Source organism: Hyalella azteca, unplaced genomic scaffold (assembly GCF_000764305.2).
Source record: "Hyalella azteca isolate HAZT.00-mixed unplaced genomic scaffold, Hazt_2.0.2 contig11130, whole genome shotgun sequence".
Lineage (NCBI taxonomy): Eukaryota > Metazoa > Arthropoda > Malacostraca > Amphipoda > Hyalellidae > Hyalella > Hyalella azteca.
In genome coordinates, this window is record NW_025941139.1 from 316,270 (window position 1) to 339,846 (window position 23,577).

A 23,577-nucleotide genomic window follows, 5' to 3' on the forward strand; every position below is an offset into this window, starting at 1 on the left:
GTGGGAGCCTTCACTTTTTTCCAACAAAGTTGAATTGGTAATGTAATTTGAAACCTTTAACTTGGAATCATCTCGATGTCATCGATGAATTTTAAAGAATAATTGAATTTGGTTAAATAAGATAAGGTTATGGTTAAAGATAAGATTCAGGTTATGGTTAAAGTTACGGTTATGGTTAAGGTTATGGTTATGGTTAAGGTTAAGGTTATGGTTAAGGTTAAGGTTATGGTTAAGGTTAAGGTTAGGGTTAAGGTTATGGTTATGGTTAAGGTTATGGTTATGGTTAAGGTTAAGGTTATGGTTAAGGTTAAGGTTATGGTTAAGGTTAAGGTTAAGGTTAAGGTTAAGGTTAAGGTTAAGGTTAAGGTTAAGGTTAAGGTTAAGGTTAAGGTTATGGTTATGGTTAAGGTTAAGGTTATGGTTAAGGTTAAGGTTATGGTTAAGGTTAAGGTTAAGGTTAAGGTTAAGGTTAGGGTTAAGGTTAAGTTTAAGGTTAAGGTTATGGTTAAGGTTAAGTTCAAGGTTAAGTTTAAGGTTATGGTTAAGGTTAGGGTTAAGGTTAAGGTTACGGTTATGGTTACGGTTACGGAAATGTTTTTCAGCTTGAAAACTCGACAGATAATTGTAACGGTTTTTGAAAATAATGAATAAGCAAATGAGCATAAAGCTGTAATACTAATAAAGTTATAGAAGAAAGATTATGAAAAAGATAGTCAATATGCACATATAAAATAATTAGTAACACACCAAATCACGGAAAATCAGGGGCGAATGCTGCTACGAAATGTAGACATTTCTTTAGATCTATAGCTGCCTGGAGGGCCTAGATCGCAAGTATACGAGAGAAGCATTTCTAAAAAAAAAATCTTATATGAATTCTAAAAAAAAGCAAATAAGACCTTCAATTAAAATTTATTACTCTTAATCTTCGATATCAATTTAATCGTATCTGAATCTCATTCCAATGGTTCGTAAACATTATTGGTCTACTTTTATTGACAAACTTAAAGATCATCGAAGTAACCATTCTATTAAAGGTTAACTATGGAATATGGTTGCCGCCTAAACTTGATGCCCACGGCATTTCAACCACAGCTGTGTTCTGCAGTGTTCCTGAACGCATGTTGTTGTAGTGCGGCCTTTGCTATCAAATCGGTTTTCGAAAGAAATTTTTATTCAATATAGGGAAAAATTTGAAAATTCCGCCCTCTTGCCATGGCTTTTGAGGCTCACTTTGAGAATGACCGTCTTTGCACATTTATGCATGGCAGTAAGAATGTAGGGGTACCTTATGGGTGATACTCAATGAAAAGCTAAATAGGGAGTCTGCTGCATTTCTGTCCAAAATAGCAATCTCTCTACGTTTAATTATATTTCTTTTAAGAATTGTTTGGCAACATTTGGTCTCAATTAGATAATTCTCGGCAATGGGGCTAAAATCGTCTCACGCACTATTTATTCATTTCGAGAAGAAGCCTATTGGTATGAAATCTTTGACAGGTTTAAGCTTGGCTATATCTTTATAATAGTTTAGTTCTATAGGTGAAAGAGGGCAATAATTGCACCAAACAGTGAACATTTAATTATAGTTAGTCTCCTAACACAAAGCAAAGACATTCAACATTGAGAACGGCAAACTGGTGGAATGACAAGCAGTATATTCTATAAGACATACATTTCATTGATGAGGGAGAATTCTCACAATGTTCTATCATTTCTGGATGTTCTCGTAACGGTTATATAAGTTGGATGTCTGTTTTACTCTCACACCTTAAGCTTTGGTATGTTTTTATATTTTTAACGTCACTAATCTGTCAGAGCTCTCCTTCAACTCTAACAGGCTGAACGCATTCGACTAAAGCTCAAAGAAGCACCAAAAATTTATAACAAAGAAAATGTCCATACAGTAAATTCACCATTTCTCCATTGAAAACGTTTCGGAGACCAGCTTCATCATCAGTTCCAAAAATTTATATAATACTAGTACAATCAAAAGAGAAATCTAACTATACACGAAAGAGATTGCAACCAACGCAACGAAAAAAACAACAACGGAACACAGAAATCTATTGATTGAGAATTTACAGAGGATAAGAACTGTATACGATATTAAGACAAGGTTTCCGCTTGAAAATATGCAGTGCTTCTAAAATCAAACTCTTCAGGTGTTTCGGATTCAAGGATTCTAGAATTATTCTAGCATATTTCTAGACGGCAACCTTTTCTGGTAACGCGTACAGTTCTTATCCTCTTGAAATTTTAAATCGAACGGTTTTATATTCCGTTGTCGTTTTCTCATTACTTAGGTTTTAATCTCTTTTGTGTACATGTAGATATCTCTTTTGATCGAACTTATTTCCAATATATATTTTAAACTGATCATTTAGCTGATCTTCGAAACGTCTTCACTGGAGATAAGGTGGATTCCCTTGGCGTTTTTTTAACTTTATATGTGAATTTTCTATTTAATCAGATTTAATTGCCAGTACGGAAATATTGTACTCAAAGAAACACATGTTATCTCTTTCAAGTACAATATAAATTGGGCATTGGACTTGCATTAAAAAAATGTCAAAAGCCTGTTTATGCGTACCGAGTTACTAAAAAGGTTGTAAAGAAAATCATATAAAGAGTCCAAAAAACAGGAACATCCCATTTTGAATATATGCAATTTCACTCACAATAAACACGTAAACAAAGTGATAAGAAGAATTGAGTATTAGTAATGATATGATATCCAAGGTTGACCCACGAGGAGTTCCGTCTTTCAGTTCAGCTTACTTGTTACGTCACGTAGATCGAGAAACGTAAACAAAGCCGTCATTCCCACGACGTATTGGTCGACTGGTTAGATCGCATTTCCATGATTGGTTAATGCCCGTGACGTCACAGAGATCAGTGACGTCACAGGCGAACGACGAACTACATCCGCAAAAATGGGCTTCTGATGGGTCAACCTTATACTAGTTCAACCATGATGATATCAATATTCGAATATTTGTAAAATTAATTTACGTATCCGGTCTTTAGAACGGATACGGAAAAATATCCTGCTGAACCTGTGCGGAACCTGCAAAAACTCAGGATCATAGAGTTATTTTCATAGCATAGCATAGCGGCGTTGAAAACATAGGCCTGGTTAGGCCTATCGCCGATTTTTGTACTTTTCGTGACTTGTTCTCGGTCTCATATAATATGAGTGAAAAACTCACCCAACTTCAATATTTCCAGAGCAGATAACCCGGAAATGATGAACGAACACGAAGCCTTCATTGAGATATTCTTAAATTAAAGGAGTCGGTTTCGCTTGACTATAGTGAGAATTCTATGACATTAAACTTAATTTATTTCACCGTTTATAAACCTTTAGATTTTTTCTTTTATTAAAATGATTATATGCTGGAAAAATACTCACGAGTCTCAATAAAAATGACAGAGCATAAATAAACATTCAAGTTTTCCAGTGACACACAAGTTTTCCAGTCAAATCATTGACTGAATTTCTGTAATTATAATCCTTGCATAATTTACGGCTATAACCTCAGGATAGTCAGTTCTCTCAGAACTGTAAGAAAACTTTTAACAATTTAATTCTAAAAAGCGAATTTAAGATCAATGTATTACTAGCGCATGCTTGAACTGTTGAAATTTCTCCATATTATTCATACATATATTTAAGGAACTTCATTACAATGAAGTTCCGTATCTTTTTCTTTGTTTTAAAGTAGACAATGGCAATAAATATGGCCCAAAATCTGAGCTTTGAGAAAATTTGAGACGGCGCTGTATTTTCATTTGATCTTTCAGCCAGTCCTGGCTACGAGCTATTAAGCTCCAAGCAAATATTTATTGCACGTTAAATTCATGGCAATTCAGATCGTTACAGACGTCATAATCTCACAAGCAATCAACAATTATTAAACAATCGCATACTCTATGCTTGGTCCGTATTTCCTATTGGAATGCACGTGAACAAATTCTGTAATTTCTAATGTATCGTTCAGACATTAAAATATGTTATTTGAGTATTCAAAAACAGGTCACAGGAAATAAGTAAAGCTTGGAGGTGCATGGCAAATTATTATTAATAGAGATTAATTGTTAATTATTATTATTTTGAGATAAAAAGCCGTGGGAATTTAGCTAATGATTTTCGCAGTTCTGCACACACTCAAAGGAATAAGTGACCCTTTGCCCAAACTGTGATGCACTTTCTGCCTTTTATGTGTCATCTTGACCTACTTTGGCTAGAAAAAAAAAGTGTATCAGTGATACGGCGGCTCACTGATCGTGCTGTGAGTAAGAATGTGTGTCATTATTTGGACAACGTGAGCCATTCATTATTTGAGTGTACGATTATAATGCTCGTATATAACACATCAATGAAATAATAATAAATTGTACTATATTATGATATTAATTTACTTAATTAAGACTAGATATATCTACGGGTTGAAGTCTCAGTGTTCAAATAATAAAAGACAAAAGACTCAATTAATATTAACAAATTGTTAGACTCGTATTAAACACTGAAACAAGACGACCAGATGATATTTGATCTTTGAGATACAATATTCTTTAATATCTAAGTTTCCTGCACAAGTAACATACATAACGACATTTAGGAGCGCTAGGCTACGTCTATTACTTACATCTGCGCACACAGGCTCAATAGATATGTTTATTTAAGGGGAGTTTCCAAAGTGTAGTTCTGCTGCTTTTTGTACTTGAGATTCGTCGTTAGTCAAATCTGTAACGTCATCTCTGTATGGGGGATCGCTTACTATTTGAAAAACTAAAAATTTATCATCGGTCATCTCGCAGGCTTCTTCCTCGAGTTGCAGTTCACCGTTTTCTTCTATTACAGAATTTTCAAGTTCTCCCTTAAATAAAATTCGTTGACTTGCATTGCACGCATCAAGAGCTTCCTCTGGAGCTTCTGAGTCGTTTGCCAGTACGGAAATAGTTTCACTTTGTCGGTCGTCGAAATCACCGACAGAAATGCAGTCTGGATATGGCTGCTCATCATTTTCACAATACGAATGTGAATATTTATCACATTCATCATATCCCTCTTCATGAGGTGGCGTAGTGATGGTGGACACTTGAATGAGAGGGCAGTGTGGTCGGGGCGAATGGTCCCGGGACAGGTGCAGCTGTGCTGGGGGTAGAGCGACCTTCAGGGTATCAACAACGATCGTCATATCCGACACCACTTCAGCGGCCTCGGTCTGCTTCCCCAGTTTTTGTACCAAAGCTTTTTGGAACGAGTCACAGAAAGGATTACTTTTAGGATCAATGGGTGTGGCGCTGAAAGGTGTCACGCTCAGAGGGGTGAGGTTTGTGGGAGTGTCGTAGGTTGGAGTGAGGCGGTTAGGGTCGTGTCGTCGGGGCGCCGTGTTTAGTTCGTGGCCGTTGCCGTGGCGGTTGCGCTGAAGGTAGCGGTCTGAATGTTGGGTCCGGTAAATGGCGGTCATGGAGGGTCGGTGCTTCAGGAGCTTCGTGCCAAAAATTCTGCCGAAGAGCAAAGCCTTCAGGGCGTACCGGAAATCCTGCCGAAATAAAGTAAGTTAACTGCACGGATTAAATTTTGAGATGATGGAGGCTTGTGCAACCTTTTTTAACTCAGGCTTTGTAATATTGTGACTAAAAAATTCACATTGAGGTTAAATAAAAAAGATTAATGTAACTTAAGATAGTTATTTTAGGGGACCTGTTAGGTTTAGGGCCCGAGTAATTTTAAAAATCTTATAAAACAAAATAATTAAAATTGAGCATTGAAGAACGATAAACCAAAATTTAAATCCTCAACATAGTACTCGTAAATTAATTAGACTTTTTCGCCTAAGACTGTTGGCAAATATAATTAAAAATTTCACAACAAGCCTTTAATAATAAGTAATCTAGGTTAATATTTAATCTATTGGAAATTCACGTTAACGGGAAGACGTGGTCTGGTTGACCAGTACGACCACTACATAAGTTTGGGAGGCATGTAAATAGTTTTTAAAATTACTGTACTTAAGTGCAACTTATTTCTAATCTCACAGCTCAAGGTTCAATGATATTTACTTTCAATAGTCTGTATATACATTTGTATAGTTGTTCCGGTGTTAATTAGAAGCAGTCCAATTATTAATTCTTCAGCTTGGTTGTCAAGAAAACGTTTCATGTAAAATATCTAGTGATCAAATACCAATTTATTAACGTTTATCGCTATTTGGTTGGCAACAACAGATTCGGTCCATCACATGCATTTATTAAGTGTATGTCAGTCTAGCCCCAATGGTCAATCTATTTTTTCAGGATTCGACTTTCATAAGGCCAGTGTCAAGATTTACGACTAATTAAAAATCATTTATATTCTATTCAGACTCTATAAGAAAAGAACGGAGTCACCATCATTTGCAAGCATCAACATTTTAATGAAGTTTAAGGTAACCATTGATATACACATATTGAAGTCTTGAATAGATAAGTAATTCTGAGTTGTCAAGGAGGTATTGTCGCCTTCATATGGTAGGTAGGTATTGTCACCTTCATATGGTAGGTAGGTATTATCACCTTCATGTGGTAGGTAGGTATTATCACCTTCATATGGTAGGTAGGTATTGTTACCTTCATATGGTAGGTAGGTATTATCACCTTCATATGGTAGGTAGGTATTATCACCATCATATGGTAGGTAGGTATTGTTACCTTCATATGGTAGGTAGGTATTATCACCTTCATATGGTAGGTAGGTATTGTCACCTTCATATGGTAGGTAGGTAGGTATTGTCACCTTCATATGGTAGGTAGGTATTGTCACCTTCATGTGGTAGGTAGGTATTGCCACCTTCATGTGGTAGGTAGGTATTGTCACCTTCATATGGTAAGTAGGTATTATCACCTTCATATGGTAGGTAGCTAAGGTAGGTATTATCACCTTCATATGGTAGGTAGCTAAGGTAGGTATTATCACCTTCATATGGTTGGCATGCATTATCACCTTCATATGGTAGGCATATAGCAGCGGGTTGATCGCACTGTTCGCGTGGGACAAGATGATGGTGAAGTTGAGGAGCTGAAGCGGCACTTGGCACGTGGAGCAGAAGGCGTTGATGCAGTTGATGGTGTACAGGGGAAACCAACAGATCATGAAGAACAGAACTATGATGCTGAGGTTCTTGGCGGCTTTGATCTCGCGTCGATTGGTGTGCAGCATCTGGAAACAGGGGACTAATCAGACCAGTGAGGAATCTGTAAGATTAGTTTAGATAATTCGAGTATTGACAGTATATGAAAAGGAGAATACTCAGACCTGTGAAGAATCGGTAAGATTAGTTTAGATAATTCGAGGATTGACAGTATATGAAAAGGAGACTAATCAGACCAGTGAGAAATTGGTAAGATTAGTTTAGATAATTCGAGGATTGACAGTATATGAAAAGGAGAATACTCAGACCTGTGAGGAATCGGAAAGATTGGATTAGATAATTCGAGTATTGACATTATATGAAAAGTTTTTCATAACTGAAATACTAAAGAAAGTTAATATTGATTGTAAACATGAGATATGGTAGAAATTAAACATGTAGATTCAAGTGGATATGGAAACACGGACGGGCAACGTGGAGGACTCTCATCGAAAGAATATGAGGAATACTAGATAAAACATGTTACATATAATTTAAAGAAATAATGAGATACATTTGAAATGAAATCAATTTTATAGTATAATAGAAAACCTAAATCTTCTGGGAATTAAATGATTTAAAGCTGCGAGTTTGAAAACCGAAGCCGACATATTAATTATAACGGCAATAAATCGAAATTCAAAACCATTTTTGTTTGCACTCTGTGATGCGGATGGTAAATTTTTTTTATATATTATAAACATTAATTAAATCAGTTTAAAAATGATTCCATGCTTTGATATGAATTTGTTCATTACTTTCAATAAACATATGTTGAATGTTATACGTATGATCAAAATATACAACATATGTTAAATAAATCAACTGGCATTTTTCTCGTTGAAGACAGAGCAAGAGCATGCGAATAAAATTGATCCTTAAAAGGAAGAACACAAAGAGATCTGTTAAAATTAAAAGTTTTCCAGCATAAAAATTTGTTTTTGTCTTTCTTAAAAATTTTCCCTAAATTGTAACAATTTGTTTTACAAGCTTATAACAAATGCTATCAATACAATAATTCATAAAGATATAGCAAGTTCAGAAACAGTTGGCATGCGAAGAGATAAAATATTTCTGTTGAAAAAGATGCATAACATGAAATAACATTTCGAGCAAGAAATATGCGAATTAACTATTTATTCAGTGTGCAGAGCAATACACAGGCAGTAATAATTACTTGTCTACTTTTTTATTTATATAAGAATTACTTTCTTATTTATATAAGAAACAAGCAGGCAAAATTTGGGCTGAAAACAAACTAGCGATGCGTCGCGTGCAGGTAACCTCGGTAGAACTAACATTAGAAGTAAATATGTTTCATAACTAACCTGTACGTCATGTTTTGAAGATAAGATCAACATGCATTTCCCGGAGTAAAATTGAAACTCGTAAAATGCATTAAGCTATAAAGCAAATTATTTAACGACAGTTTTTCCCGATGAAAATTAGAATGAACTGAACAATTTAATAAATGTGTACATGAAGACCTAATGGAACTCAATCGGGTAACGCCTTTAAAAAAGCATTTTTATAAGATATACTAAAATTATATTACCAGTGAGATCTTTATTTTGCTCTTGAATCGGAGCAGATAGCCACAGATTGAAACAAAAGACGTAAAAAATGCAAGTATCATTTAAAAAAAATTCAGCTAAATGTTTAATATAAGATTGAAATACGCAGGTAGAAACATTAATTGAAGAGATACAAATAGAGGCTCAATGCATAAAATGGTTTGTAAATTCATTTTCTGGCTGAAAATAAGTCTAGCCACATCGAAAAATATATTATATATATTATTATTATCTCTCCATATTATTTAATACTCAACACATTACAGAAAATTAACAACAAATCACTGTGAGATAGAACACCATCAATAATTACAGTACAAGGTTATATATAAAAGTACAAGATTAGCAACAGCAGTTCAAGGTTGGAAATAATAGTATAAGTTAACAATAAGAGAAACAGGTTAGCAATAACACTACAAGTTCAACAATAACAGTAGAAGATTTGCAATAACTGTAAATAACTGTACAAGGTTGAGGTGGAATCGAATGGAGTAGGTTTGGCTGAGAAGTTTGAAATGCTAAGCGCAGCAGGCTTACAATCACATGTACAGAAATTATATTTATCACCGGTTTTTCTCACGTTTCTTAATATCAAGATTATTATTGGGTTGGAACATTATATGGAACATTGGGTTGGAACATTTATATTATATTGGGTTTTAAAGCTAATAACAGCCGTAACGAAAATTGACCAAAATAATATTAGAAATTCAATGCGGGATTAGGATTACCTAATTCCTATCGACTACTCATATTGTGTTGAAATGAAAGTAAAGCTAATGACCCAAACGATTTTCAACCTGGAATTGCAAAGTTTAATTCGAATACAATCTTTGCTAACAGAGTTCAATATTATTGAGTTTAAAACCACAATTTTTCCATTGACATATATAAAAACGGTCATAATTTAGATCTACGATGATCATGCACTTGTTTCTGCAATTATTTAAAAACGTAATATGCATTGAAAATATATAAACCGGTACAATCTGATGATTTAAAGAATTTAATGACAGTTTTATATAAAAGTTCTGAGTTTTAATCGAATGGATACAACGCCGGCGAATCGTCGCCGTAGAGAAAGCAAAATGTTTTTCGTCCTCTGTATATATGTGCAACAAAAGTTTACATCCAAACTTCCCTCGAATACTTTAAAATTTGCCGAACTTTCCTTCAATCTGCCATATGCAGCGATTTTATCAGCAATGCTATAACAATTTCGAATCAAGAGGTGATTTACAAGTATGAAAGCAGTTAATACTCTCGTGGTTGACGTCGTGTTACATATACATACTCGTACAAGTACTTTGAGTCAATGGAATGAAATTCAATAGTAATTTTTTCAATAACTTTTCTATGACAAAGTCTGTCACAGAACGTGAAGAAATAAGAGTGTTTCGAAAGCAGTTATTTAGGATCTTTCAATTTCAACATCTTCAGCTTTTTATGTTGCTCTTAAGCTCGGAGTTCTCGTCGGACAAAGAAGCTACACGTTATCATTCCCAGATCAATATTATTGACTAAGGCGGTTAAAAGTTCAGGGACACAGAGAAAGAGGCTTGGCGTAGCCATATCCTCGGTGTGTATCAGCAAATAATATGAATAAAATAACCAACACTTACTCGACCAAGCGGCAGTAAATTGTTCTGAGTCTATTGTTCTGGAGCGAGGAAGAATGGAGGCTGACTCATTTATTGCTTCTTACTTTCATTATCGCCCGATTATTATGCAAGCACACTGCGAATTTGTCCTGCCAAATTATTCTCTTCATGAGAAAAATTTAAAAATTATACGAATTGGGTTCATCCCATTAGGTAATCACAGAGAAAGTCTTGGAAGTGCTTACAGATTTCAAGAAGAGTCAACGTGTGAATAAGTGATTAGATTCCCCAAAGAAAAGAACGGCCTTGTATTGATTAGTTTCTCGCTATAATCGAAAAAGGTTCTGGAAGATGAAAACGTCTAAATTTCGGCCATCGTATAACTTCCGATCGTCGCCAAAACGCATCTTACGTTATCGCACTTTTTGAAATTTTGTACTCCAAAATTTGTTATATAAATTAGAATCTGCCTTTCTGTGCAAGGACTGCAATAATGAAACGAGCCGAAGGAAAATGGCAAATTTTAAAAGCAATTTTTCTAATTTACTTGTTCTGATATTCATTGATATTCAATTTAAATGAAAGTGTAGTAATTAGAAAAGTCATTGAAATTAAACGCCCATGAAAAAAATTATAAAGAAGATGAAAATTTGACACTACACGGCGAACGAAGGTTGAATTGCAATCAACGGATAGCGCCTGATTTTTTTTATGATTCAAGTCTGCAGAAAAAATACCTCGAAGGAACATATGGAATCAAAAAATATATATAAATAATAAAACCTAATACAACATATGCTTCTCATGATGATAAACAAAACCGAAACAACTCCTTAATGTCATTTGCGTGAATATTTACTACAGTTGACTTATATTTTCTACCTTTGACTTACGATGGTCGGGTAGTTTTATAATCACTTCTGTGACCAGCCAAAAAATGAGAAAAAATTACATTTATGCATTGTATTTATTACATCATTATATTATTGAAGGTTCGACAAGATTTTAATTATTCCTAAGCAAAATATTGTCGGTAAATGAATGACAAAAGATTTATTTACAATCTATAAAAAACGCACATAAATATTTGATATTAAAGAAAAATTTATTGAAAAATAATGTTATAATTAACTATAAAGCAGTAGATAGAAATACCAAGAGTACAATTTAAATGCATAATTCGAATCCTCAAAAATGGCGAAGAAAAGGAAGTTCAACATGTAATATCTACATTAGGCTTACAAATGCAACCAACCATCACGAGAGCCATGCGACAAACGTGGACCACGAAGGGGAGCAACGAACTACTAGATGCAAGCAAAATAAAAGCATTCAAAATAATTATGATTTCAAAATCAATGAAATCATTCAAAATCATGATTTCAGCTATCAATGTATCATAACTCTGCGTCAACGCGTTCCGTAATTTCTTCAGTTTAAATTTAGCTGATGAGATGAAAAACAAACCTCAACGAAAACTGCTGTAGAAACTACAAATTGCAAAAATCATTAAAAAATTATAGGCTTCATTAACTCATTAACGAACAATGGCTTTACTAGCTCATTAACGAACTTATGCTGAAAATGAACAAAATACTCAGCATTCAACAGCAAGAAAGAGAAGGTTTGATATTAATTGGCACCTGGAATATTATGTAAGATACAACGCTGCTGCTGCGCCGCTCTTTTTTCTTCGGCAAGTAGTCGTTCCTGCAGCTGTGGTCGTAAATTCCGTCCACAGAGTTACGGTATTTCTGGGCCAACGATGCCTTCAGATGATTGCCGTGACTCGGCTGAACGTCGTACGAATGTCGTCTGATATTCGTGGCGGTTGCCGAATGATTGGGCAAAAACTGTATCCATTCGTGACTGTTTGTTGAATGTAAACTAGATTTTGCATATTGTTCACTGTTGCTATATTTTTTATTTTCATCTGAAATGCTACCAGGATTTACCGAAAGAAACGGTCCACACGAGTTGCGACGTTGTGTACCGAAAGTCCTGAGGTCGTCGGGAGGCTGGCTTATAAGGTCAAGAGAATTTCTCCGTAGTTTACGGTCGCAATTGGATGCCATAATTATCGGAAGCCTTTGAGATGGTGATTTGGGTGGCAGGTATGATGATGAGACCGTCGCACCTTCGATATTTGAATTGGATTCCTTCTTTCTACCAAGAGGCGAAGGTACCATGAGGTGACTCTCATATAACTGAAGAAATTCTTTTTCACTGGTCACGGAAGCTCTTTGAGTTGTTGAAGCAGTTATAGTTACCGAAGGAATACTGGAGTAACTATTCCCGAAACAATTAGTTGACGATATTGTCTCGTAATCTATGTTACTTGCACTCGAAGTGCACACAAGGCTGCTCGAGATGCTGAAGCCACTATTGGAAAGGGACTTATTGGAAATAGATGTAAGGCTCTTAGAACGGGAGGAGACCTCTTCCGGCTTAATATCCTGGTTCTGTAGGCTGCAGAATTGATTTGACTTTACATAGTTACGGTCCGGCGAGAAATCTGTCTTGGTTGCAGCGGGAGGTCGGATCGGGTCGAAGTTTTGCGTGTGAATCTTCAGTTTCTGGTCGATTTAAAAGAGGTCACCAAGATGAACAAAAATTAAGCCCGAAGCTCACGTTTTTGAATGCACATAAATAAAAATACGAGTATGTATGTATCATAATGACATAAAATGTACAGCAGACATTATTCACGAGTGATAAAACGTAAAAATAAAAATTAAAAACATTTCACTATGATGGTAAGACTAGAATCACTGAAATTAATAACACAGTTAATAGGCGTCCGGCACATGACAAATAGAAAAATATAAACCCTTTGATGCTCTGGTAAAATATCCGTTCGTTACCGGAGAAAATTAAGTAGTCGGCGACAATTACTCTCATTTTTCTTCTACAGTAAAATTCATTAAATCTTGATGATACATCATCAGCTTTAACCGCACTGGCTACAGAAGTAAAAGAAATACAACAACGAAACTATGCATGACAAGAAAGTTCTAGAAAATTAGAAAAGCCTAATGCCCCAAAAATCGTAAAACCATGAAACAGTCTCTGTAATACAAGCGAAGTATCGTGATCTTGCTTGGAATTGAATGTAGTTCTTATAATTGATTTTTGTCGATTAGTAAAAGTCGATATGTGAAAGTTATGAATATTATGCAGTAAAAATATTCAGTGTACAAATTGACGTGCTGAGCAGTTGTTGACGTGACGTCACAAATTTAGCTGTACGCTACGCGGTGTACTTGGTAGAGCAGTAAACGTGGGGAACGAGTGTCAAATGTTTTACAATCGATTAGACATAAAAAATAATTTTCTGTAATAAAGAAATAAAGCGATATAATATAATAAAGCGAGTCAAACAAATCCTCGAGAAATTATGAAAAATCAAATGAGCCAATGGAAGATAAATAACTAGAACGCATTAAAATGCTAGAATATTAATACCATAATAATTATACACGGAACAACGTAAAAATACTAGTTTAACGTAATAATACTAGACGAACGAAATAATACTCGAATAACCTATCACAGGTCACTTAATAAACAATCAATAAATGAACGAAGAAAGCCAATGTTTTTCTTCTTGCGAGATATTGGCAATTGTCAAGATATTTAATAACATAGAAAAACTTTATAAAATCTTCTATTACTTTGAAGATTTTCCTTGAAAATATGCTAAATAAAATAAAACATGCAAAGAAAGGCCATATTGTCTAATTCTTATTATTACGGTTTAATTCGAAAGAATTTCGCACACGTGCCACTTTCTTTATCCATTTGATCGAACTGAGATTCGTCGATAATATGTTAATTTTTAGTTAGAAAATATACACATATATATAGTATATGTGTATATTTTCTGCATTAGTTGCTCTAAAAATTATTTAGGATACTCGGAAATACTCTGTATCTTATCCTGAACGTATTACGGAAAAAAAAAACAGAAGATTACTTGGAGCCGTTACAACCCAATTAAAGAGTGCAACGAAAAAATAAATCCAGGTGATAAAAACGCTTCAAACGCACGTGAGAACAAATACAGAAAACAAAATTAAAAAATCCATTCTCAGTTTTGTAGAAACTTTAAATATCAAAACAGTTGTACTCAAGTAAGATATATAGAATATCAAAGCCTAACGGAGAAAATTTGCTAGCTACTTGAAGTAAATTAAGAAGCATGATCAAGTAATAATGCTTCGAGTTAATGTCGAGTCTATGTCGAGTCTGTTTATTAAATTATAAATAATTGAATACTACTAGTATAATAATATTATACACCATTCAAAAGAGTTCAAGAGTGTGTCGATCACACAAAAAACGCCCGGGATCATTACTATCAAAATCGCCTATACATGCAGGTTGCGGCCTAGGTACACGTAGCGACCTAAGTACACGTAGCGACCTAAGTAAACGTAGCGACTTAATTACACGTAGCGACCTAAATATACGTAGCGGTCTAAGTACACGTAGCGGCTGATTTCATATCTGTGATTGGTGATCTTAGCTTGAAAAGCCATCACTGATTGGCTGACGGAATTAAAAACTTTTTTTGATAGTTCGGCCCCAAGTGTTTGATGGAACAAGACGAATGACAGGCACCCTGGATGAATGATCAGCAGGTGTATGACAAGAGTCATGGCAATAAGAATAAACTTTTCATAGTAATTATAAAAGGTTTTATATTAATGCTATAATAAATATTATAACGTGAAGCTGTCCAAAATATTCACTGTAAATCATCTACAACAAAATATTTAAAAATATTAAACTATTAATTATTAAAATTATTATTCATAAAATATGTTCCCTCTAAATAATGGGAGTAAAAAGGAATTCGCAAATATAAATTAAAGATCTAGGGAAAGAAAACTGGAATCTAAATCCAGAAAAAAAGAACAGAAGCTTGCGACGTACCGTCGACGACGGACTGTCCCGTGACGGGCCCGCGACGTCCGTGGGACGTCTGCCCGTACGTCCCGTAACGTCCCGCGACGAACCGTACACGTCCTGCCGCACGGGCTTCCGTTATAATATAATAAAATATAATATAATATAATATAACATAATATAATATAATATAACATAATATATTGTGATATAATATAATATAATATAAACATAATATAATGTAATAACTTCATTTTCATAAAACGTTCCTGAGACTAACCTGCTGCAAATAATTTTGAAGACAATAGTAAAACTCGAGAAATTTTTGTATTATTTCTTGAGTAATGATAAATTAATGTAATTAAATATTATTAATAATATAATATTATTATAATTCACCGGTACCTCCTATGTTGCGAGAATGTTTTCCTAATAATCCTATTTTCCATGGAGATTTGCCTTATTTATTTATAATTATTATACAAATACAACGTCAATTAAATAGAACGATAGTGGTTAAGAATAAATTAACATTGGAACAGATTTTTTAGATTACAAAATTTTGCAATTTTTCATCATCATGAAGTGAAAAAAATCACAATTATTGAAACTAATGCACAATAAGATCGATCATCATTAGTAAGAGAAAGTGATCACTCTTAATAACGCTTGTGCAACTATTATTATTATTAATATTATTATTATAGCTATTATTATTATTAATATTATTATAATTATTATCATTATTATTATTATTAAAAACCCACCTGCGCAAGAGGAGGGGGAGGGAGGGGATCTGCCGGCCCCTCCTGCTGTATAATTTGCCGCAGCTGCAGAATAAAGTGAGCAAATTTAATAAAATTAAACTTATGCATCCCTTAAATTATTTAACAGAAAATACGGCGACGGCTACACTCAAAAAATGTATGGGTCAGAGTGCATAAATAGTGACACATTATCTTATCCACAGCACTAGCAGAGACTGGATACGCTTTTTTTCTAACCAAACTGCGTCAGGATGACCCATTTATTAGAAAAAAATCAGTAATTATTGAAATTATCAGTAAAATTAAATTATCAGCACTCAATGCAGTGAGTGACAGAGAGCGCATTTTCTCGTCCGTCCGTGAAGTCACATACTGACGGACAGACGGACATGACGAATACAATAGCGCCTTTTTTTCCATAAATGAGAAAATGAGCTAAAAATGCATCGCTATATGGACAAATTCCCACTGATTTCTTTGAATGTATGCACCAAAGCTGCTAAGCTTCAACTGTCATTACGAAGTTTTCGTCGACGAGAAAATGCGCTCGCTGTCACTCACTGCAGTGAGTACCGAGTTATATTTTTTCAACTTTGAGCAATAGTTTCGCACTCAGAGATTACAATGAGACTTCGGCTAACTACCGATGAACTTTTTGCCTTTGTGTGGGTCATCCTGACTCAGTTTGGCTCAGCAAAAGGACGATTGAGAGACACGTGTAGAGAGGTTATAGCTATCTGGACATTATGCCCATAGCTTTTTCTGAGTGCAGCGCCAGCTTGTGTCATTGGACGCGTGCGAACGATTACGGCGAAGTTTATTGTATTTAGAACAATATCTAATATAAGACAATTATATGTATCATATTGTCTGAATTATTTAGCGAATAAAAACTGATTAGAAATTAATGAAATTTAAATAAATAATTGGATGAATTCTGGTTTACAGATGTCAATGCATCAAAGAGCATGGCATTATTTCAATTATAGTTTATTTGAAATATTCCCCTTTATTTTAGAAAGAAGCAACCGTTTAACGCTGAAAATGTTTTGTATTTAATCAATGGAATGCAAGTTTTGAAGGTCCAATCATATGCAGCTACAAAATACGCACAAAATCGGAAATATTTTAAACGCGAGGATTTTCATTAATTGACTTCAATAAAATAGTACCAGCAAGCGCAGATGCTGTTTGACGAACAAATTACGACAAAATGCCAAACGAATTTCCAGTTATATATTTATCCTAAACTCATCATTCGACTATAAAACGCCTAACAATTGTATCGCCTCATACGGAAATTAAGCACATACTTACAGAACTAATTTTTAGATTTCAAATAATATGTCATGAGGCCCAAATCTCTAGCGTTAGTTTTGTGAATGGTTAAAACTTATTGAACATACATAGTATTTAGATAGCATGTATTGCGAAAAAGTAGTTACCCCTTACTAATTCACGCGATAATTCCTACAGAACTCGTATGTTAAGATGGATGCCGGGAAAAATGGTTCCTTCAAGTAATCCACCCTTCAGGTGACACTTAAGATAATGATGACATCATTCTGATGATAAATTCTGTTTAGTTTGCATTAAAGATATACCGCATCATATCATAGTGATGTTGGCGTTGAATAGTAGGCCTAATGTGGCCTGTCGCCGTATCTTGTACTTTTCGTGACTCACAGATCTAAATACAGGTCCTTCGACCGGATCTTCGAAACAGACGTTAGTTTGAAATAGCTACTAGACTTCCACCAGGTTAGAAATGGTGCTATAACAGCTATATGGTGCGAAGACATCATTCTAATGAGAAATTCTGTTCAGTCTGCATTAATGACATCATTCTGCTAATAAATTAAATTTAAATGAATAAGGTAGAATTACGGAGATATTATAACCGTATCCAACTGAGTCAAAGATTTTAAAGCAGTTAATATATGTTTGGGGAATGGATAACACATATAGAAGAACCTGAACCATATTTATTTGTGTCAATGAAAGAAGCCGGTGAAGAATAGTATTTTTTGTGTAAATGACAGAAGCCAGTGAAGAATAGTATTTTATAAGTGTCAATGATAGAAGCCGGTGAAGAATAGTATTTTCTTTGTGTAAATGACAGAAGCAAGTTATGAATAGTATTTTATAAGTGTCAATGATAGGAGCCGGTGAAGAATAGTATTTTCTTTGTGTCAAGGATAGAAGCCAGTGAAGAATAGTATTACGTACTAAAGTAGTACAAGTACTAAAATTGTCAGTACTGGAGTGAAAGTACATAAAAGCTACACAAAAAAATTAAGATGAGAACCCGTTAGAATTTATGCGTGGGTGGAGGTAAGCAAACAAGGCGATTATTGATCAAAATATGCACACAAAACTCTCTGCTTGTATATTACAAACATAATAAGAACTCCGTCATACAAAATCATTTTGAAGAAAGAACACCGAATGACATACATGCATTGAAAATCTTCCAACGAAGTGCACCGGACGTTCTTGAAATTAGAATGAATAAGACTGAACGAATGAATAAAAATGAATAATTCTACTTTGAAACAAATCCTATTATATTTTTTGCTTTTTATATCCGCCTCTGTGCAGTGTGGTAGTTTGAATAAAACATCAAGTGGTATCAATGTAGACAAATAAACATTGCGATTCAGACCTGGCATATAATCTGTGGTTTCTTAATTTAAAAAAGGTGTTGCCAGCAATAGAGATGAGTTAGTGTTTCATGGCTGGGAACAATTAATAAGAAGTAAAATCTTGAGTAGAGCATCAACAGCCAATCAAAATTAGTCCGTTGGCAATCCCTGAGGTGCACAAAATGGGTAAAGTTCTCCGAACGTCGCTTGCGAATCATGCGTGAAGGGTAGACGAAGTAAATTAAGAGAGTACTAGCGCTAAAGAGAAGAACTGATACGATAACTATTCTAAATAGACTTGCAATACATAATAACATAAGAAAATAAGTCTATAAAAGTTATTTTAACAGAAATTTAAGTGTTCGTTGCAGGTACAAACAATAATAACATCGATCACAACCAAGCGTATTATGGAGACAAATAACGACAAATTTCAGATTGACGCTACAGAGAAATTTTTGCGCCAGAAACATTTTGACAAATCTAATTTGAAGAGTCGTTTGTTTTTGTTTTTTTTTCAACACATCATAGTTTTTACGACTTGAATTCATGATAATACAATTATATGAATCATTACAATCAAAAATAAGATTAAGAAAGTGATATTGAAGAAATGAACACCAACACAAACGATGCAGTAAATACCAAAGATTTGTCGAAAACTTCAAACGTCCGAACAATCGAAACTTTGAAACAAGATTGAATTTGACGTGAGGCTGCCTAACGAGGGACAATAACATGTATGGATATATCTGTGCATAAATCAATGAATTTATGAATAAAAGCAAATGTGGTATGAACGATCTTCCAGCTGATGGGTTTCCGATTCATTGATACTAATTATCAAAATGGGATAGGTATCATATGCAATCATTTTTAAATAATTAATTTATCCATAATTGACATGGATAATAACATCTGTTGTTCATTATCATTCGATGCAAGGAGTAACAGGGCAAATTTTTTGAGATTGTAGAAGACAGAGAAAACTTAAACAGAATACAATGCTTAAAAGGTTTTAATATAAACCTAAGTGAAGCTGAGTTAAAAACTAAATAACATAAAAATATTGCAATAGAGCAGGTAAATTGATAAAATTCATACGTTACTGGGAATCATATCTAAGCTGTCAAAAAAAAACAATGATTTGTACCGCCCCGAAAAAATAATAAAATTTTTTTGACTATTCGAAAACACACGCATGCCTTTTCATTGACTAATAGTAAAAGTACACAATAATTCAAGGTGAAAAATGCTACATAAAATCATCGGAGAACATCCCACGAATTCATGGTAGAAAATTCTACACGAATTTATGGTAGAAGATTCTATACAAATACACAGCAGAACATGCCACAAAAATTCATGGAAGAACATTCTATACAAATTCATGGTAGAAGATTCCACATATATTCAAGGGAAATTTTTCAACGATTAACAGTGAGGATAGTTAAAAAAGGGGCCGGTACATAAACGGTTTTGGGGCTGCTATGAACGAAAATCAGAGAAAATTTGCGACCGGACATAAATAGGGTGCATAAAGATTTTAAATTCTTACCGTCCCGTGTTCCGAATGAACGGAAAATTTAGCCTGAAAAGAGAAAGAAGTCGAAATTTTGACAAGGTATTGATTTGGAGTCAGGTGTTCCAATTTTCATGTCTATATTATGACACATTCCTTTAAGTTTATAATAACCTTAGGAAATTTAGAAACAATTAAAGATTATTTGAACTTTTAACAATAATTAAAAAACATCCGGTGACAAATTCGGTAAGCAAACATCATGGCAGGACAGATATATCAAGCCACACCCACAGTATACTTCGCTGCCGCCAGTCGTTATAAATCATTTACGGAGCGGGAAAATTTATCATTGCCCGTTAGGCTATTGACTTTTCAATTTAGGTAAATTCTTCAATTTAAGTCATCAGCCTATTGGAATTTCAATTTGGCTTTTCAATTAGCGTCAAGAGCCTATTGGCTTTTCAATTTGAAGACATTACTCTTGAATCCTGAAAATGATATTAATATGCAATGTTTGGAACAATAGTGATAAGAAGTTCACAGTTTGGCGAATTTGGCAACAGCGAAGTAGGGTGTTTGATGAACATCTCTGTTTCGAAGCCTGGCAAAAGGACAGTGTAATTAAGAAGTCTACTGCATATTGTCTTTAGAACAATATTTTACATACAGCAGCAGTCTCATTTCAAGCCGGGGAAATTATTGTTTTACAAATTTCGTCTAAATATCATAAAGAACACAACTTTGTTCCCAGATACCTAGGCTGAATTGTTGCAGAAGTGATGTTTATCGTGCCGCTCAATAATTTATAGCATTTTTTTGAAACGACGCAATCCATCAGATTTCTAATTAAATATTCTCAGCCCGCGAGCAGTCAATTAATTTATGATTATGAGTTTTGATATGATTATGATTAATTCATCATTATGAGTTTCATTGTACGTGTTTAAATCTCCACTGGCTGGGCCGGCGCTTCATCGATAATCGATCCCATGGATCGGTAATTGCGACAAGGATCGATAATTACGACGATAGATAATTCCTGCAAAGTTAAATCCGTTTATCAGGAATCACATTAATGAGGATATGATTGCTATTAAAAGGGAGGTCCGTTCAAACTCACATTTTAATTAACTACACAGAACTCACATTAGGCTATCATTTCAAATGATATTGGCTCGAATTTCAAAAGCGAAAGTGAATTTAAGCAGTGCGTTTCTATGATATCTGCTTTTAAACTACACTCATCAGTGTACACATTAGTAAGATACGCTATCATATTCAGAACTCGCAACTCATAATACAGAATTTTGTATAATCATTGCTGACATGTCACCGTCAGTAATGATAACAATTCTAATCAAATATAAACTTCAAATAATTTATTTTGCAATCATAATTTTTATAGGAGTATCGGTTTTTTGAAAATCGTACTTCAGATTTGAACCGTTCCTCACCACCTCCTAAAATGTTTTGGATCTTCACAGATAAAAAATGCGAGCAGGTCTTTACAGCAGAGGCGTTCATGAGGAAACTGTAAAATACCACGTTAAATTTAAGGCGGTTAGTCACATACATTAAGAAATAGTCAGCTAAATTAAAACACGTTCCTATTAGGCTGTAGGTCAGCTGAATGAATAAAAATATGTTTGACGTCCAAGCACATATTTAAAAAATCCTAATTCTTCACTATAGCGAAAGGGTCACAAGGCTAAACTTCAAAAGATTCCGCAAAAAAACAAAAATCAACTTTTATAAATGTTTAAGAACACATGATTAAATACCAGTATTGGCTTAAATACTCGTAAAATAATGTTATGCTAATTCTTTTATTAGCAAAATACCAGTATTATTATGAGAGTTAGCAAATTACTTATTAAAGCATGGCCGTAAATTCTAAATGATGAGAGAGAAAGCATTACACTTCGCTAAACATTTATACGTAGTGAAGATACCATGAAATCCTGAACTTAATGATGGCAAAAATTGATTCATCATATTAAATGCTATTAAACTTGACCGTCTACGGTTAAGTTTAATCATCGTGTTCGACCAATGTCTAGAATTGTATTTAACGGAAAAAAAATCGGTCTTTTTCCAATCAAGCCATTGCTTAACATCTAAATCCTAGACGACAAATAAAATCACCCAGAATCTCATTTTATTTAGAATAAGAAATTACCCATTATCTCGTTATATCAATTCATCAAACGAATAAATGACATTTTTATATCAATTCATCAGTATGAACAAATAAAATTTGCCTGATTTCAATTCATGGAACGAATATATGAAATTTCAGTGATGAAGTTAACAAAGCTTGTTCGTCACGGCGTCCGTAAATCAGGCCCAACAGGAAGGCAGTGTCACTGAAATAAATGATTGAAAAGCAGTCATCAATTTCGTGACGCTGCCGAGGGATCAGGGTCACTCAACCTGACCGATGGTCGGGCCGGGCTTTGCCTGCTGTGGACCGCAGCCGAGTGCTTGAAACGGGAACAAACTCCGTGATTGAAACGGGACCATATTCCGTGAATGAAACGGGAATAAATTCCGAAGATGAACAGGAACATATTCGGTGGTTTAAACGAGACAGCATTCCGAAGTTGAACAGGAAAGCTCCGTGGATGAAACGGGAATAAATTCTGAAGTTGAACAGGAACGCAATCCGTGGATGAAACGGGGATAAATTCTGAAGTTGAACAGGAACGCAGTCCGTGGATGAAACGGGAATAAATTCTGAAGTTGAACAGGAACACAATCCGTGTATGAAACGGGAATAAATTCTGAAGTTGAACAGGAACGCAATCCGTGTATGAAACGGGAATAAATTCTGAAGTTGAACAGGAACACAGACTGTGCTTTAAACGAGACCGCATTCCGGAGTCGAACAGAAACGCATTCCGTGGATGAAATGGGTACACATTCCGAGGTTGAGGCGTGAACACATTAGTTTCGTGGATGACATGAGTGATGTTTGCCACTAAGTTCTTTCGTGTATTAGGCGCATAGGTTTACTGTATTGAAGCCATTTCTCTGGATGGGTCGAATACCCTGCATAAAGACTCAGCCATACAAGCCCTACAGTTGAGACCTCACCTCCGCGACTTCAAAAAACGCAAAATTTATTAATTCTTCAGAGCTCACAATCGTGTCGCCTGAAGAGTTTTTTATTCAATAATTCCAATGAATTCATCCTCAGGAAAACGAATGGCTCATTTTGTCCAAATAGTGACACACTTTCCTACAAACGGCACGAGCATAGAGCAGAGGTAGCATTGATACGCCCTTTTGCCGGGCTAAACTGAGTCAGGATGGCAAAAGGTGCATCGCTTTTTGGACAAGGTCTAATTTATTTTTCTGTGTGCACGAACGTACC

The 23,577-nt window shown here is 34.7% G+C and overlaps 1 protein-coding gene across 1 annotated transcript in view; it reads right to left on the reverse strand.

The window, feature by feature from the left end:
- Nucleotides 1-4,137: 4,137 nt before the first annotated feature.
- LOC108674052 (octopamine receptor beta-1R) overlaps nucleotides 4,138-23,577 on the reverse strand; it is a 68,171-nt gene continuing 48,731 nt past the window's right edge. Inside the window, exons 3-6 of the mRNA XM_018161950.2 lie at nucleotides 16,032-16,094; nucleotides 15,292-15,384; nucleotides 6,992-7,207; nucleotides 4,138-5,552 (exon numbers count right to left, since the gene is read on the reverse strand). Coding sequence (XP_018017439.1) covers nucleotides 4,686-5,552; nucleotides 6,992-7,207; nucleotides 15,292-15,384; nucleotides 16,032-16,094 — 1,239 coding nt within the window. The 3' untranslated portion in view covers nucleotides 4,138-4,685. The remainder of the gene's footprint in view (nucleotides 5,553-6,991; nucleotides 7,208-15,291; nucleotides 15,385-16,031; nucleotides 16,095-23,577) is intronic.